This window comes from Corythoichthys intestinalis, chromosome 12 (assembly GCF_030265065.1).
Source record: "Corythoichthys intestinalis isolate RoL2023-P3 chromosome 12, ASM3026506v1, whole genome shotgun sequence".
In the NCBI taxonomy this organism is placed as follows: Eukaryota; Metazoa; Chordata; class Actinopteri; order Syngnathiformes; family Syngnathidae; genus Corythoichthys; species Corythoichthys intestinalis.
The window spans coordinates 46,889,018-46,904,057 of NC_080406.1; the positions used below are offsets into that span (position 1 = coordinate 46,889,018).

Here is a 15,040-nt window from a genome sequence, read left to right on the forward strand (position 1 = left end):
GTCCATACAAAAAAAAAAAAAAAAACGCCTTTCACGTGTTTTATTTTATGTAACCTTTCAATCTAGACAAAGGCCAGAAAGCCGACTAGACGATCCTCCGTGTTAAGGTAATAGTAACATCTGAATTCAACCTAAATAAGTTTTGCTTTTGTTGAGTAAAATTAAGATGATTTTGCATGCTTTACTCAAATATTAAGTTTCTGATGTGAAAACTGAGTGATTTACTAGCTGTTGAAAAATTGCACCAAAAAAAAAAAAAAAAAAATTAAGTTGCTATTTTGGGCAAAAACTTACATGATTTGTTAAGTATTGCAATCGATCCTGAAAATATAGCTGATTATCTCCGCATTTGGTGATTTTTGTCCATCTAGCGTAAAATTTGATAATTTTATAGTTATTTTAAGTATTGCTATACTTGAATAAAAAAATATTAAACTGGATTTCATTAGGGAAGAACTTTTAACTTTTTTATGTCGCTTTTCATGGAGATTCGTATATGCCAAAGGGAGGTGCCTGTTTTGGTTTTAGGTCGCTAGCTGCTTTGGTTTTGAAAATATTTTAAGTTTTTGAAAATACAGATCGGACCTACGGATCGGCCGAACCTCGTTTCCCATCAACTGATAGTGAAGTCTATGCCTGTGCATTTCTGTTTTTATTCATCTAAATTTTGTTTTACTGACATTATATTCATATATGAATACATCATTTAACTGTTTACATATTTACTTAAATAATATATACTAATTTTTAATTTCTTTTTTAAACTTAGTTTTTTTTTAATGTTTTTCAGAAAATTCAAAAAGCCTAAAAAAAGAGTAGATATTCTCATATTTAAATTTCTTTTATCTAATGAACGTTTATATAATAATAATAAACAAAAAGATAACACTGAAATTATTTTCTTTATTTAGTAAAAATTGTTATTATTGTTTTTTCTTAATCAATTATTACATACCTGGCATACGCTCCAGCACAATACAAAACATACACCATATATGTGGACACCAGGTTTTTATGAAGCTAAGTTTTTAAATTACTAAGTGTAAACACTTGCCCTACAAAGGGTTAAACAGCACTCGGGTATGCAATAGAAGCATGCAGAGAATATTATGCATGTTACAATCACAAACATGTTAATCCTGTGGTTAAATAAAGAGTATTAAGGACAAAAGAAGTGCTTCTCATTGGAAAAAATGAAAATATGAAAACACAAATGAAGCCAAATTAAAAGATAACACGATAAAATGTTATTATAACAAAAAGCAAGAAACATTACTAGGATAAAAAGCAGAAACCGATATAAGGAAAATATAGCCTTAAAAACTCCAACAAGAATTCCAACACCAAATGTAACATACAGTATTTGCGGATCTTGCCCTTAAGAAATGACTGCATGCATGACAGTAGAAGTAATGCATCACCTGTGGGTCTCCTTCTAGGACAGGAATGATGTTGGGTGGGGCGGGTTTGCCGGACAACTTGTTTCGGTCCAATCCTCTTGGATGGGGAAAGAGTTTGAGCTTCCATTTTTTTGGTGCACTCGGTTTTCTTTATCACAGCTATATTAATTAGTTGCATGAACCAGGAGACATCAAAAAGAAAAAAATCAAGCCATCAAACACATTTGCATGTTTTATCAATCAACAAATCATCCTTTTCAGTTGTACTGTTTTTCACTTTACTATTAACCCATTTTCTGCCATTGACAGCGGTAGGACATTCGTTCATTTGCCCCTCCGAGTCAAAATAGATCGGACGTCTTACTAGTACCGCCAATGGCACAAAAACATGAGCAATCACAGTTAGCCCTCCAGGTCTATCTATTGTTGTCAATGGCAGGCAATGAGTTCAAGTCCAAAAGCTTTACCAAGTACTGCAATTTTCGGACTGTAAGCCACTACTCTTGAACCCTGCAACTTTTGTAACAAAGCGTTTTTATTTTTTAAACAAACAAGCTTCAAGTTTTCTCGTAAAATAAATAAATACATAAATAAATAAAACAACTTTTTATTGTAATTTAATTTTGCTCCGTGGCCGGCCACATCACGTTGACACTTGAAGTGCATTTATACCACAGATTGTTATATATCTCGCCAGCTACCACTGCTGACAAAGCTTGCCAGCCGCTTCGTCAAATTTCATCAAAAACTGGGGATTTTTGTCCACTGTTACAGTGGCATTAAAAAGTTTCTGAACCTTTTGGAATTTCTCACATTTCTGCATGAAATCACCCTCAAATGTGATCTGATCTTTGTCAAAATCACACTGATGAAAAAACAGTGTCTGCTTTAACTAAAGCCACCCAAACATTTATAAGTTTTCATATTTCAATGAGGATAGTATGCAAACAATGACAGATGGGGGAAAAATGAGTATGTGAACCATCACATTTAATATTTTGTGCCCCCCCTCCCCCCTTTGGCAGCAATAACTTCAACCAGACGCTTCCTGTAGATGCAGATCAGTGTGACACATCGATCAGGACTAATCTAGGCCCATTTTTGTCTACAAAACTGCTGTAGTTCAGTCAGATTCCTGGGATGTCTGGCATGAATCGCTGTCTTTAGGTCATGCCACCGCATCGGACTGGGGTTCAAGTCTGGACTTTGACTTGACCGCTCTCGAGCGTGTATTTTGTTCTTCTGAAACCATTCTGAATTTACCTCTGTGTTTTGGATCACTGTCTTGTTGCAGCATCCATCCTCTTTTTAGCCTCAACTGTCTGACGGACGGCCTAGGGTTTACCTGCAAAACACCCTGATAAATTTTTGAATTCATTCTTCCATTAATGATTGCAAGTTGTCCAGGCCCTGAATTCAGCCCCAATTCATGATGCTCCCTCCACCATGCTTCACCGTGGGGATGAGGTGTTGATGTTGGTGAGCTTTTCCATTTTTCCACCACAAATGACATTGTGTGTTACTCCCAAACAATTCAACTTTGGTTTCATCAGTCCACAAAATATTTTGCCAAAAATTCTGTGGAGTGTCCAAGTGCCTTTTTGCGAACATTAAACGAGCAACGATGTTTTTTTCAGACAGCTGTGGCTTCCTCTGTTGAGTCCTCCCATGAACACCATTTTTGGCCATAGTTTTACGTATGGTTGATGTGTGCACAGAGATATTGGACTGTGCCAGTAATTTATGTAAGTCTTTAGCAGACACTCTAGGGTTCTTTTTTTACCTTTCTGAGTATTCTGCGCTGAACTCTTAGCATCATTTTTGGTGGATTGTCACTCCTTTCGGAGATAAGCAACAGTGCCAAACTCTCTCCATTTGTAGACAACTTCTCTGACTTTCGATTGATCCAGACTTTTAGAGATGGTTTTGTATCCTTTCCCAGCTTTATACAAATCAACAATCCTTGATCGCAGGTCTTCTATCAGCTCTTTTCACCAAGCAATGATGCACATCAGACAATGCTTCTCATCAAGACGATTCTTATCAGGTGTGTGCTTTATAGTGGGCAAGGCAGCAATAAACCACTCATCAGTGATTGGGAACACACCTGACTTAAATTGTTTGGTAAAAATTGGTTTCAATTGCTCTTTAAGTCTTTAAGTCTCCTTAGGCGGAAGGTTCACTTACTTATATTTCCCCTTTCTGTCATTGTTTGCATGCTATCCTCATTAAAATATGAAAACCTAAGAATGTTTGGGTGGTTTTAGTTAAAGCAGACAGTTTTTACATCTGTGGGATTTTGACTAAGATCAGATCACATTTGATGGTGATTTTATGCAGAAATGTGAGAAATTCCAAAAGGTTCAGATACTTTTTCATACCACTGTTTGTACTGGTACAAAGGAAGAATTTTGAATGGATTGATATCCACTGGTTGATACGACAAGAGGAGGCTATGCTAGCACCGATTATCCATTTTCAACCAGCACTCAGAAGATTTTATTGCCGACGAAGGCTCCGTCGGATGCTTGATACCATTACACAACAATTTACGGCTAGCTGTGGGTTTTTTGCCATGCTATACTACTGCTAGCTGTTAACCTTGAGTTAATTAAATAGCCTAACATGGGGATTTGAAAGAGGACTTCACCCGCTGCAAGCATAGGGGTCAAGGTAAAGTGTTTTTTTTGTTTGTTTTTTGTTTTTCTTTTTTTTCTCTTTGTTAATGTAACGACTCATTTTAAAGGGTTTCATGGTTTCAGAATGCCTCAGAGAACAAGAGTGGTACTTGTGTGTGGCACCCACTACAGACCACTGCATGCAAGCGGAAGGCCCACTCAGCATGTTAATTTTGTTAATAAATACATATTTGATCAATCAAAGTTTCTGTGTAACATCCCTCTATGTAACTATCCCATATTAAGACGTACAAATGCGGCTTTTAGTCAGGTGAGGTGTATTTACGGTATAGAGTGTGGAAATTACGGCAAATGATCTGCAACAGAAAACATCTGTAGAGAGCGTATTAGAGTTACACAACTGAAAAGGAAATAACCTTTTTTCTTTTCTCGAGGGATGTAAACTGGTTCCTTATGCAGCGGTTTGCGTTCTGGAGTGGAGAGTCTGCCTTTGACCCGCCCGCCCTTCGTTTTAGGCTTGACTGGCTTTTCATGCTTCTCTGTTCTCTTCTGCTGCGTCTGCTTATTTGGGACCACAGTGGACGTTTTCACAGGGCTAGGCACCTTTGGCAAGGGTTGTATATGCTCTGTAGCCATGCTCTTATCATCATCTGCTACCCAAAAAAAAAAAAACAACAACAGCACCACTATTATTTTTTTAAGTTATTCATAGACATTGGAAAACATTTCAGACAGCCTCACCATGTGTGTCCACCCAAGAGCTGTCCAGGATGGAGTCATCCATGGTGGTTTCATCTCTGTCAAAACTCTCAGTTGGCTCTTCTGTTTCGATGTTTGGAGCTTCTCTCTGAGGAGATGCAGGAGTCTCAGGAATGTCGCAAACCTCCTCAAAACTGCCAGGCTCAATGTCTGCCTCCTGGGCTAACTCCACAGACTCTTCTTCATCACCCTCTTCTTCCTCGTCCTCCTCTTCTTCTTGCTCTTCCCCACCAGGTATGCACAAGGCTTCAGGGGGAGCAGAGAACCGAACACTGTGTCCTGGTTCATCGGTTTCATCAATGGTTTGGACCACAGTGATGAAGTCGTCTTCCACCATAACCACGGATTCGATGGCAGCACGAGTCTCAACCATCTCCTTTACCGCAACTGATCCAGCAGCTAACTCTTCTTCCTTTTGCTCTTTCTCGACAAGTTTAAGCTTTGCCTCTTCAACATTTTGCGTCTCCTTTAACTTTTTGTCCTCTCTTTCCTTTTCTTCTTTCCTTGCTTCCTCTGAATTTTCTTGCTCGTCCTTTTCTTTCACCACTCTCTCCGCTTCACTTGTCACTTTTTCTTTCCTCTCGTTTTCAGTCTTCTCTGCCTCTTCCCTTTCCCTCATCTCCTGCTCTTCTTTTTCTTTCCTTTCTTGCTCAATCCTTTCTGCTTCTTTCTGTTGGCTCATCTCCCTCTCCTGTTTTTCTTTTCTTTCTTTCTCAATTTTCTCTGCCTGTTCCCTTGCTCTCATTTCACTTTCCTCTTTTTCTTTCCTTTCTTTCTCTATTTTCTCTGCCATTTCTCTCATTTCCCTCTCCTCTTTTTCTTTCCTTTCTTTCTCTATTTTCTCTGCCATTTCTCTCATTTCCCTCTCCTCTTTTTCTTTCTTTTCTTTCTCCATCCTCTCAGCCTCTTCCCTCTCCCTTTCTCGTTCCTCCTTTTCTTTCCTTTCTTTCTCCATTCTCTCTGCCTCTTCCTTTTTTTTCAGCTCCCTTTCCTCTTTTTCTTTCCTTTCTTTGTCTATTTTTGCTGCCTCTTCCCTTTCTCTTATTTCCTTCTCTTTTTCTTTCCTTTCTTTCTCCATTCTTTCTGCCTCTTCTCTTTCTCTCATTTCCTTTTCTTCTTTTTCTTTCTTTTCCTTCTCCATTCTTTCTGCCTCTTCCCTTTGTCTCATTTCCTTTTCTTCTCTTTCTTTCTTTTCCTTCTCCATTATTTCTGCCTCTTCCCTTTGTCTCATTTCCTTTTCTTCTCTTTCTTTCTTTTCCTTCTCCATTCTTTCTGCCTCTTCTCTTTCTCTCATTTCCTTTTCCTCTCTTTCTTTCTTTTCCTTCTCTATTCTCTCTGCTTCTTCTTTTTCTCTCATTTCCCTTTCCTTCTCTTTCATTTCTTTCTCAATCCTCTCCTTCTCTTCCTTTTCTTTAGCCCTACTTTCTTCTTTTTCTTTTTCGTCCCTTTGAATCTTCTCTGCTTCTTCCTTTTCCCTCTTTTCCTTCTCCTCTCTTTCTTTCTTTTCATTCAGTTTCTTTTCCGTCTCCTCTCTAGCTTTCTTCTCGGTCTCCTCTTTCTCAACCTCTTTCTTCTCCTCAGCTTCTTTTTCATTAGGTTCTTTCACTTTTTTATCTAATTCTTCTTTAGCTTCTTTGTTTACTCCTAGCACTGGTGACACAGCTCTTTTGGGGGAACCGTAAAGTTCTTTTTGTTTAAGTTTGGATGGTGAGAGCACTGGCGAAAGTAGTTTATCATCATCAATATTGCTTTCCACTGAGGAAGTGGGTGATGTTTTGACAGGCCTGGCAATGCGATCCTTGGCCACCCCAGTTAACTGGTAGACATCTTCAGCGTCCACCTCTTCGTACGCCTCCTGGTGTACTAGCTTTACCTTCTCCCGAAGCTCCTGCAACTCTCGTTCTTCTTCCAAACTGAGAGGCCTGTCCTCCATCTCCAGTTTACGAATTTGCCTTTCGTAGTCAGCAATCTCACTTTCAGAGGCAGAGCCTTCACCACTGGCTTGTTGATCTGTCTCGCTACCTGACCTCCCTCCTTCTTCTAAAGTCACAGTGACAGTGGGTGTCACAAATGTCTCCCCTGGCAGGCTGGGTGATTTTAACTGTTCGCTCACAGATGTAATCAGCTGGTCATTGATATTCTTTTGACATTCTTCGGATGAATCTTTTCTTTCTGCTTCACTCTTTTCCTTTTCTTCACTGATATCCAAGCCTACAGTCTGGTTCGTGTCTTCCACCGATGCGTCTCGAACTGCTAATTTCCTGGCTTGCGCGGCAACTTTCTCCTCAAGATCAGCAGGAGTGAAGACTTGTGTAGAAGTGTTTGTTGGGCTAATCACGTCAGCAGGAGACGGCATAGGGCCTGAGTATTCACTGAATACACAATAGCCCATTTCTTCCAGCTGACTGTCACTCTTTTTGAGTCCAGGGCTTTGCTCACCTGTGGCAAAGCTAGACAGCATGTCATCAGGGAAGCCCTGAAATGACTTTCTCCTCACAATCTCTGGGTCAGTGTTTTCAGAGGACAACCTCGAGCGGGACTCCGCAAGATCTAACATCTCAGGCAAGTCCTGAGCCATGACTGGTTCATTCTTCGGGCTGCTCTCGCATGGCTGGGGTGACACGGGGGACTTAGGGGACTCTGGTTCAGGGCTGGGGTCTGAAATGCCTTCAGCAGTCCTTGGAGGAGATGATGAATCAGAAGCGATTGAAGCTGCTGTCTCCAGGATTAGTGGAGGGAAGGGAGGTGGCTTTTCTCCAGAGGGGGTTGTGATTGGGAGGTAATCTGCTGACTCATCGAGACTTCCACTAGTGTACGTCAGGATATCAGTGGCCAATGGAGAAAAGTTTCTCATTTTCTCTTGGCCACCTTGAGCCATTGCTCCAATGGTAATATTTAGTGAGTAGCTCCTTTGCTCCAAGGCCAGTTTACCCGGAGAAAGCTTGCAATCATTACTCCTTTCAGAAACTGAAAAATTTGGAGTGTCGACATTTTGCCTTTCACTACACTCTTGTACTGTCGAACTAGGTTTCTGAGTCTTGGAATCAGCTGTATTCATTTCTTCACTGACTCTGCTTAGTTCGTAATAACCCTCACCTTTACCCTGAGGGGACACATGCAGATCAGTGGCTGATGTTTCAAAATATGCTGACATTGCATCACCTGTCAAGTTTCCACCTTCGACACTGACTCCCATTGAAGAGAAATTAGAAGGGGAGCCGAGGCTGCTGAACTCTACTACCTCCACAGATGGCTGCTTCTCTGAAACTGTGAGTGGCTCACCATAAAGGGGCTGAAGAGTGATTGGCTTTGCAGATTCTTTGGCTTGGACGTGAACATTCGAATGCGCAAAACTGGGCAAATCCGCGGTGGGGCTCTCTGGTACGATTCGTTCTCCGGCAAAGAATCCTTGGGTCTGATGCTCCGAAAATTCCTCTGGACGTTTCTCGGACCCAATGCTGTCTGGACTCATGGAACCACTTTTCTCACTTCCAGGTTTCTCCGAGTCCATCTTCACAGCTGAAAGGAGATCTGTAAGTTGGTTGTTATGAACACATAGGAAAGGTTTTGCTTTGGCATGCGGTGATATTTATATAGCCAGGCTTAAGACAGGCAAAGCTCTCCTCAGAAACTTACAGCACAATGATACGGCCATCGCCGAAGAAGAACGGCCAAAGAATGAGGTCCACCAAGTCAGAGATCGATGGAAATATGGCATGATATGTAATAGTACCGGCATGAGGCAACTGTCAGGTGGACTGATGGAAAACAAACAATCATTCATGGAATGGACATCCATGCAAAAATGTTAATTTCAGACATTCTTTGTCAAAAATGAGAGCTAAAAATATTTTAATTTTGACATAGTTTTGATCAAATGAACATGCAGGTCAATAATAACTGCCATATATCATTAACTCATTGGCTGCCATTGATGGCGCTAGACATCTAATGTGTTTTGAATAGGAGGGCTAGCAGCGATCTGTGATTTTAGAAGTGCTCCTCTTAAGTTAGTGGCCACCATTGACAGAGCAAGACGTCCAATCTGGAAGGGACAAAGAACATTCGTTCATCCGCCCTTCCCAGTCAAAAAGGAATTGGATGTCTACTGTCCTCTATGGCACTGAAAGAGAAGCATTCAGATGCAGTCCTCCCAGCTTAAAAATATATTGGACATCTATCGTTGTCCTGCGACTAGCTGGCAACCAGTTCAGGGTGCACGCTGCCTCCTGCCCATTGTTAGCTGCGATAGGCTCCATCACCCCCATAACCATCGAGAGGATTAGCGGTTCAGAAGATGAATGAATGAATGACTGAATGAATCTATCGTTGTCAATGGCAGCCAACAAGCTAATAAGTACAAAAGAGGACATTAAGATAAATTAGCTTTTAATGTTTTAGAAAGTTTTTAAAAAGGGGGAAAAATAGTAAATATTCTCTGATTTCAATGCACATGATTTCCTACTGCAGGCCACACAAAATGAGGCCTGGCCCCTAGGCCTTGAGTTAGACGCCTTTGGCCTTGGACGTCCATCGCCGTCAATGGCAGTGAATACGTTACGTAATTTAAAATACTGTATTATATGCAGAAACTGCTGAATGGTTGTGAATGAAAATGCAATATGTAACAAACTGTAATAAAAGCTAACCGGATGACTTGGTATTTTGAAAAACGATAAACACCGATAAAAGATGCGACAAACAAGGTGGCGATAATAATGTCTGAAAAATGAGAGCCAACGTTAAATCCCCTGCCAATGAATGAACACTGATATAATTATGAAAGATTGTATAAATGCAATGCACTGGCATACCAGCACTAAGCCATCAGTGTATACATGACAATTCCGGAAGCTTACAGCTGGTGATCCGAAGCATGATTGCGGGTGCAACACATACTAATACCAGTACAGAAGAGCCAGCCTCAAAAAAAGAGCAACAATAAGAAAACACAGGCATAGCTATGACAATGTAACCAGGTTAAAGTTAAAATAATGTGTATTTTTTCCACTAACAGGCCTGTGTTGCCTTGCAGACACAGCAGTGCATGGGGCTAATGATTTGCCATTCCGCCTAGAAAATGCCAAAATTCCCTGCCTCTTGACACATCGGGCATTCATATACAGTGTACGAGCTGGAACATGCAGGCAAGGTGTGCAGAGGGGAAGACACACCTGTCTCAGGGCTCTCCTCACCCTCTACTTCCTCTTTGTCCATAGAGCTTTCTGAAGGCGCACTACTTGCCTCAGCCTGGGCCTTGTCTACGTTCTCTCCCTTCTCTAAAAGTTCTGCTTCGGGGATGTCCAGGTCAGACTCTTCCCCACTCCATTGTTGCTCATCAAGAGCTGCCTCTGCACTCTCCTCCTCCTCTTCCTCCTCCTCAACATCATCATCCTCTTCAACCTCCTCCTCGTATTCAGCTGTAAGAGCCTCCATGGTCTCTTCTTCTCCAAAACATGGTGAGAGGGGTACACATTAAGACTACAGGCAACACAGACTTGGGCAGTGTGAAAACACAACCAATGAAGGCACACTTTGAGATGATCCAAAGTGTTCACACATATATCACACTACTGTTGGCACGATACTAACATTTGTAACTTGATATCGATACTTAAAAACTCACTGTATAAACTACTGCACTACTGTATAAATTAAAATAAATACTTTTTAATGAAGTCTGTCAATCCAATAATACGGCTCTTAAAAACTTGATTTAAAAAAAAATGATTTTATCACTATTAGACATCCAATCCATTTGGACTGGAAGGGATGGCAGCGAATGAACATTCGTTCATTCGCTGCCATCCCTCCCAGTTCAAATGGATTAAACATTTTGCGCCGTCACTGGCAGCCTAGAAGTTAACAAGGAAAATTCAAAAATATCTGCATTACTATCAAGTGTACAAAATCAAAATTTACCCCATGACAAAAAACTCCTGTGGTCGTGTAACGTATCCAGATCCAACATTTCAGTATCAATACTTCGGTACTTTTCAATACGTCTGACAACCCTACATCACACATTGGCATGGTCTATTGCATATGAGTATGAATTCTAGGTAGTCCCTTCAGGTTCAGTTCAGGTAGTCCCTGGTTAATAAAGGAGTTCCGTTCCTACGCAGGCACCGTAGCCTGAATTTCCACGGAAGTCGGAATTAACCCTTGAAATACTCCTAAATCTTAAAATAACTATCCAAAAAGTCCTAAGGTATTGTATTTTATTTAATGATGAATGATACACTGCCCTCTGGTGGCAGCGTTGGGTCTGGCTGGACTGTCGCCTTCTATGACTGAGAAGCAGACTCAAGACTTCTGACATGGATAAAGGATAGCTGCACATCCACATAAGGCTGTAAGTTGTTTCAGCTAATATATGTTTGTGTATGCATTTGTAATTAAGTTCACATAGGGTGACCAAACATCCTCTTTTGCCCGGACATTTCCACTTTATACATCTTGTCCGTGGCGTCAAGCAGGGTTTTTTAAAATCATGAAATTGTCCAGTTTTCATTATTTTTCACGTGACCAATTAGCGTGTGTTGAAATTGACTGACGCTTTGCACAGAATACTACTGTACTGTGCTGCCTGTGATGTGTTCCCAGAGAGCCTGCCCAGTTGTTAAGACTTTTATTAAGATTAATAGGTATATAATCAAATGCTCCTGTACCCAAAACAGTAATTAAGTCGAAAATATATTTATTCTACTTCGGATACCAATTTGCGCAGAGACTGGCTTTATCATGGCGTCATTCCCAAACAAACCTTCGTCACGCCAGGGGCTCACAGGCTATCGATATGTACACTTGCTAAATTTACCTTTCCACAACTGTTGACTCCTGTTTGAGCTTTGTACTGGTGTGATTTGTAAAATCCTATTTGGTGTCGCATCATTGCGCTGCCGATGATTGTAAACTTTTATAGCAATGTTTGACTTTTACCTCGGCTACAGGTGCTCGCTAATAGGGTAGTTGTCAGTGAGCTAAGCCACACTAGGCATTATGGGAAACGTATTTTTGTACTGCTGCGTTTGGAAACATGCTGGTTGAATTGTTTGTCAGTTTATTTCGGTTATTGTTTGTGTGCAATCTAGAACATTTAATGAGGATAATAATTGAGTAGTAATAACATTTTGTGTTTTTAACAGTTGTATTGATTGTAATTTCTAAAAATGTTTAGTTGTCACATAGCCTATTGCGTGTGTGTATTGACTGTACTACACTTCCATGGGTCTGCATTATATTTATAAAATATTTAGCTACCGAAATTTTCGCACTATAAGGTGCACCTGATTTTAAGCTGCCACCCACCAAATTTGACACGAAAAAGACATTTGTTCATATATAAGCTGCAGCTGTCCTCACTGTATTATGGAATATTTACACCAAAAGATATCAACCGATAACACTATATTTGACAGCGGCATCATAAGACTGTCGTAAAACCAAATTAACCACCATGACGCTTTGAACCAATTGGCTGCAAAGCTGCATTGCTTCAAGGAGCTTCATTTGGCCATCACTGTTCTTTTGGGGGAGACAGTCAACCTCTGCTGCCACCTGCTGTCAACACTGTTGTCATACAACATGGCTCCTAGCATGCATTGCAGTGCTACAGATGTAAATAACAAATCAAAATTCATGTTCTGTGCTAATTATTTCTTCACTGTTCTAGTTGTTTCATTAATTGCTAGTTATGGAATTTGGTAACACTTTATTTGAAGGTGGCACCATCAGACTGTCATAAGACCATCATAATTATGACATGACACTGCCATGAGGATTAATGAATGCTTATGACAGATGTCATTTTGTGTCATCCGGCAAATTTTTAATGGATGTAAAAGATCCGAGCTGGACATAAATGGAATTAGTGTCATAATTTGCCGGATGACACTTAATGACGTCTGTCATAAGCATTCATTAATGCCCATGATAATGTCATATCATAATTATGATGGTCTTATGGCAGTCTTATGACGCCGCTTTCAAATAAAGTTTTACCTATTAACCCAAAGAACTCAACAAATAAGCCGCACTGGACAATAAGCAGCAGGATTCAAAATGAGGGGAAAAAAGTAGCAGATGATAGTTCGAAAATTACGGTATTAAATTTTGAACAACTTCTGTGTAATGATGAGGTTGCGGACTGATTATACGGGGGTAGATTTCTGTCTTTATTATTAAATAAAAAAAAACAAATCTAAGAAAAGAAGTATAAATAAAACTGAATTTTCCTATACAGACGGAGGAGACACATTTTTAATATGTTTAAGTATTAAGGCATCTTTAAGTGAACTTCAAGTAAAATTTAGGGTAAGGTATCTTGAGGTGTCCTCTTTTTCGGAAATCAAAATATGGTCACCCTAGTTTACAGCTACAGTTTGTGGAGTTATGTGTGAGCGATTTGCTATGAGAACTGTAAATATCATTGGCAGTCATGGCATTTAAGCTAGCAGACTTTTTTTCATTCATTCATTTTCCATGCCGCTTTTTCCTCACGAGGGTCGCGGAGCTAGCAGACTTTTGTTTGGCAAATTAATCTAATAAATCTACACAATTTACATATTGATCAGACTAGATGGACATTTGAACACCAATTGTTTTGTGTCAAGTGTTTTATTGTTAAAATGCGCGTCGAACATAAGTTGAACATAGGTGTACATACTGTATGTGTGTTACAGCTTTACAAATTGTCAAAAGTGAAGTAAGTTAAAAAGCACAATTGCCTTGTTTGCTGTCTGTCAAGCTGAACAACTTCATGTTTAGTGAGGACAGAACACGTCATATTAATAAAGTAAAGTAAAAATAAGATACTGTGAGGTACAATAAGGTAATGTTTATGCGACTAAAAAAAACGATTTGGGACAAAATGGCTGACGAGACTCCGTCGTAAAATCAAAATCATGTAAGTCGAGTACGTCGTTACCCAGGGACTACCTGTATGGCACTTTTAATTGACTGCTTATTATTAATGTCCTTAAGACTCTCTAAAATAACAATCTTGGATGGGAAATTAGCTTTTTTTCTCACTAACCATTCCTTATCCAATTGACTTCACATCAAGTATGAATATATTGGTCAGAGAAAAGCAAGATATACATCAAGTCAAGGTAAAACTCATTCTCTGAGCCACAGACAATATTTAAAAGTAAACGACAGACAACAGCAAACTTTTGATGTATTTAATCCATGTTTGTGTATGTCATATATGAAGCTAAGTCAAAAGCGGGCTCAGCTGTTAATTAATTGTTATATAACCCCGCTGTTATCGCCACTGAAACCACCTTAAATCACAAATCTTGTTTCATTCTACAGATTCAGATTCGAACTACACTCTTCTCCTTTACAGGATGGCCCTGCAGTGTGTTAAACTAAATATGATTGCAAACACAAGTAGCAATGGTTTGGGTGGAATAAATGATTAAAATTCTGATGTTTTAGAAATCTGAAATATATCAGATTTAGAGCAAATGGACATCACAAGGACACGCAAACACACAAAAATGACATACAGTACGAACTGACGGATGGGGAGACGCAAGGATGGAGGGATGCTAGTAAGAAGGCACAACACAGATGAGGGAGATGTTGAGAAGAGAAAAAAGGAAAGAAGGGGTGGTGGGGTTGAGACGGTAAAGAGGAACCGTGCGTGGTTCACCTTCAATTTGTCTAAAGGCCACAGCCTGCCCCGTGGGGCGGGCGCCCGAGTGCGTCCACTCTGGGCTGAACAAGGGGTGCTCATAGTACTCCTCGTCGGAGTGGTAGGGGTCGTCCTCAGGCACAGAAACTGAGATGGAGGGGGCGAGGAACTTGCACCTCTCCCGTGAATTTTGGAAGCGGCGGAGAGGGCCTGCCTCCTCCTCATCCCCTACATCTACAAACAAGACAGACACAAGGAGAAGAACTGCAGGGAAATCTAGACACGCACGATGAAAGAAAAAAAAAAATCAAAGAGGACATAAAGGAAGGGAAAATATGGAACGGCTTCAACAAAAATGTCCATTTTAAAATTGAATCAACAGAAAAATACTGTATCACTTCTGACATAATGAATCTCTTTTATTCTAATCCATACATTTTTTTCCTGAAGCGTTTTCTGTAGATTTAATAATTGATCAGTTTATAAATTATTTCATGGACATATGGAATCTTGAGTTAAAACTAGCTACACTAATGCACAGAAAGTGTTTAATTATACAGTAGGGGAAGTGACCACTGTGAACTCCAAAGACTATTTGG

At 40.1% G+C, this 15,040-nt stretch overlaps 1 protein-coding gene across 6 annotated transcripts in view; it reads right to left on the reverse strand.

Annotated features, from left to right (window-relative positions):
• LOC130926717 (microtubule-associated protein 2-like) overlaps positions 1-15,040 on the reverse strand; it is a 120,045-nt gene that overhangs the window by 31,418 nt on the left and 73,587 nt on the right. For 3 of the 6 annotated variants that reach the window (XM_057851817.1, XM_057851819.1, XM_057851818.1), the window contains 5 exons: positions 14,460-14,675; positions 9,973-10,242; positions 4,781-8,317; positions 4,456-4,692; positions 1,422-1,559 (listed from right to left, as the gene is read on the reverse strand). In XM_057851817.1, coding sequence (XP_057707800.1) covers positions 1,422-1,559; positions 4,456-4,692; positions 4,781-8,317; positions 9,973-10,242; positions 14,460-14,675 — 4,398 coding nt within the window. The remainder of the gene's footprint in view (positions 1-1,421; positions 1,560-4,455; positions 4,693-4,780; positions 8,318-9,972; positions 10,243-14,459; positions 14,676-15,040) is intronic. The other 3 variants (XM_057851821.1, XM_057851820.1, XM_057851823.1) reach the window with 3 other exon arrangements.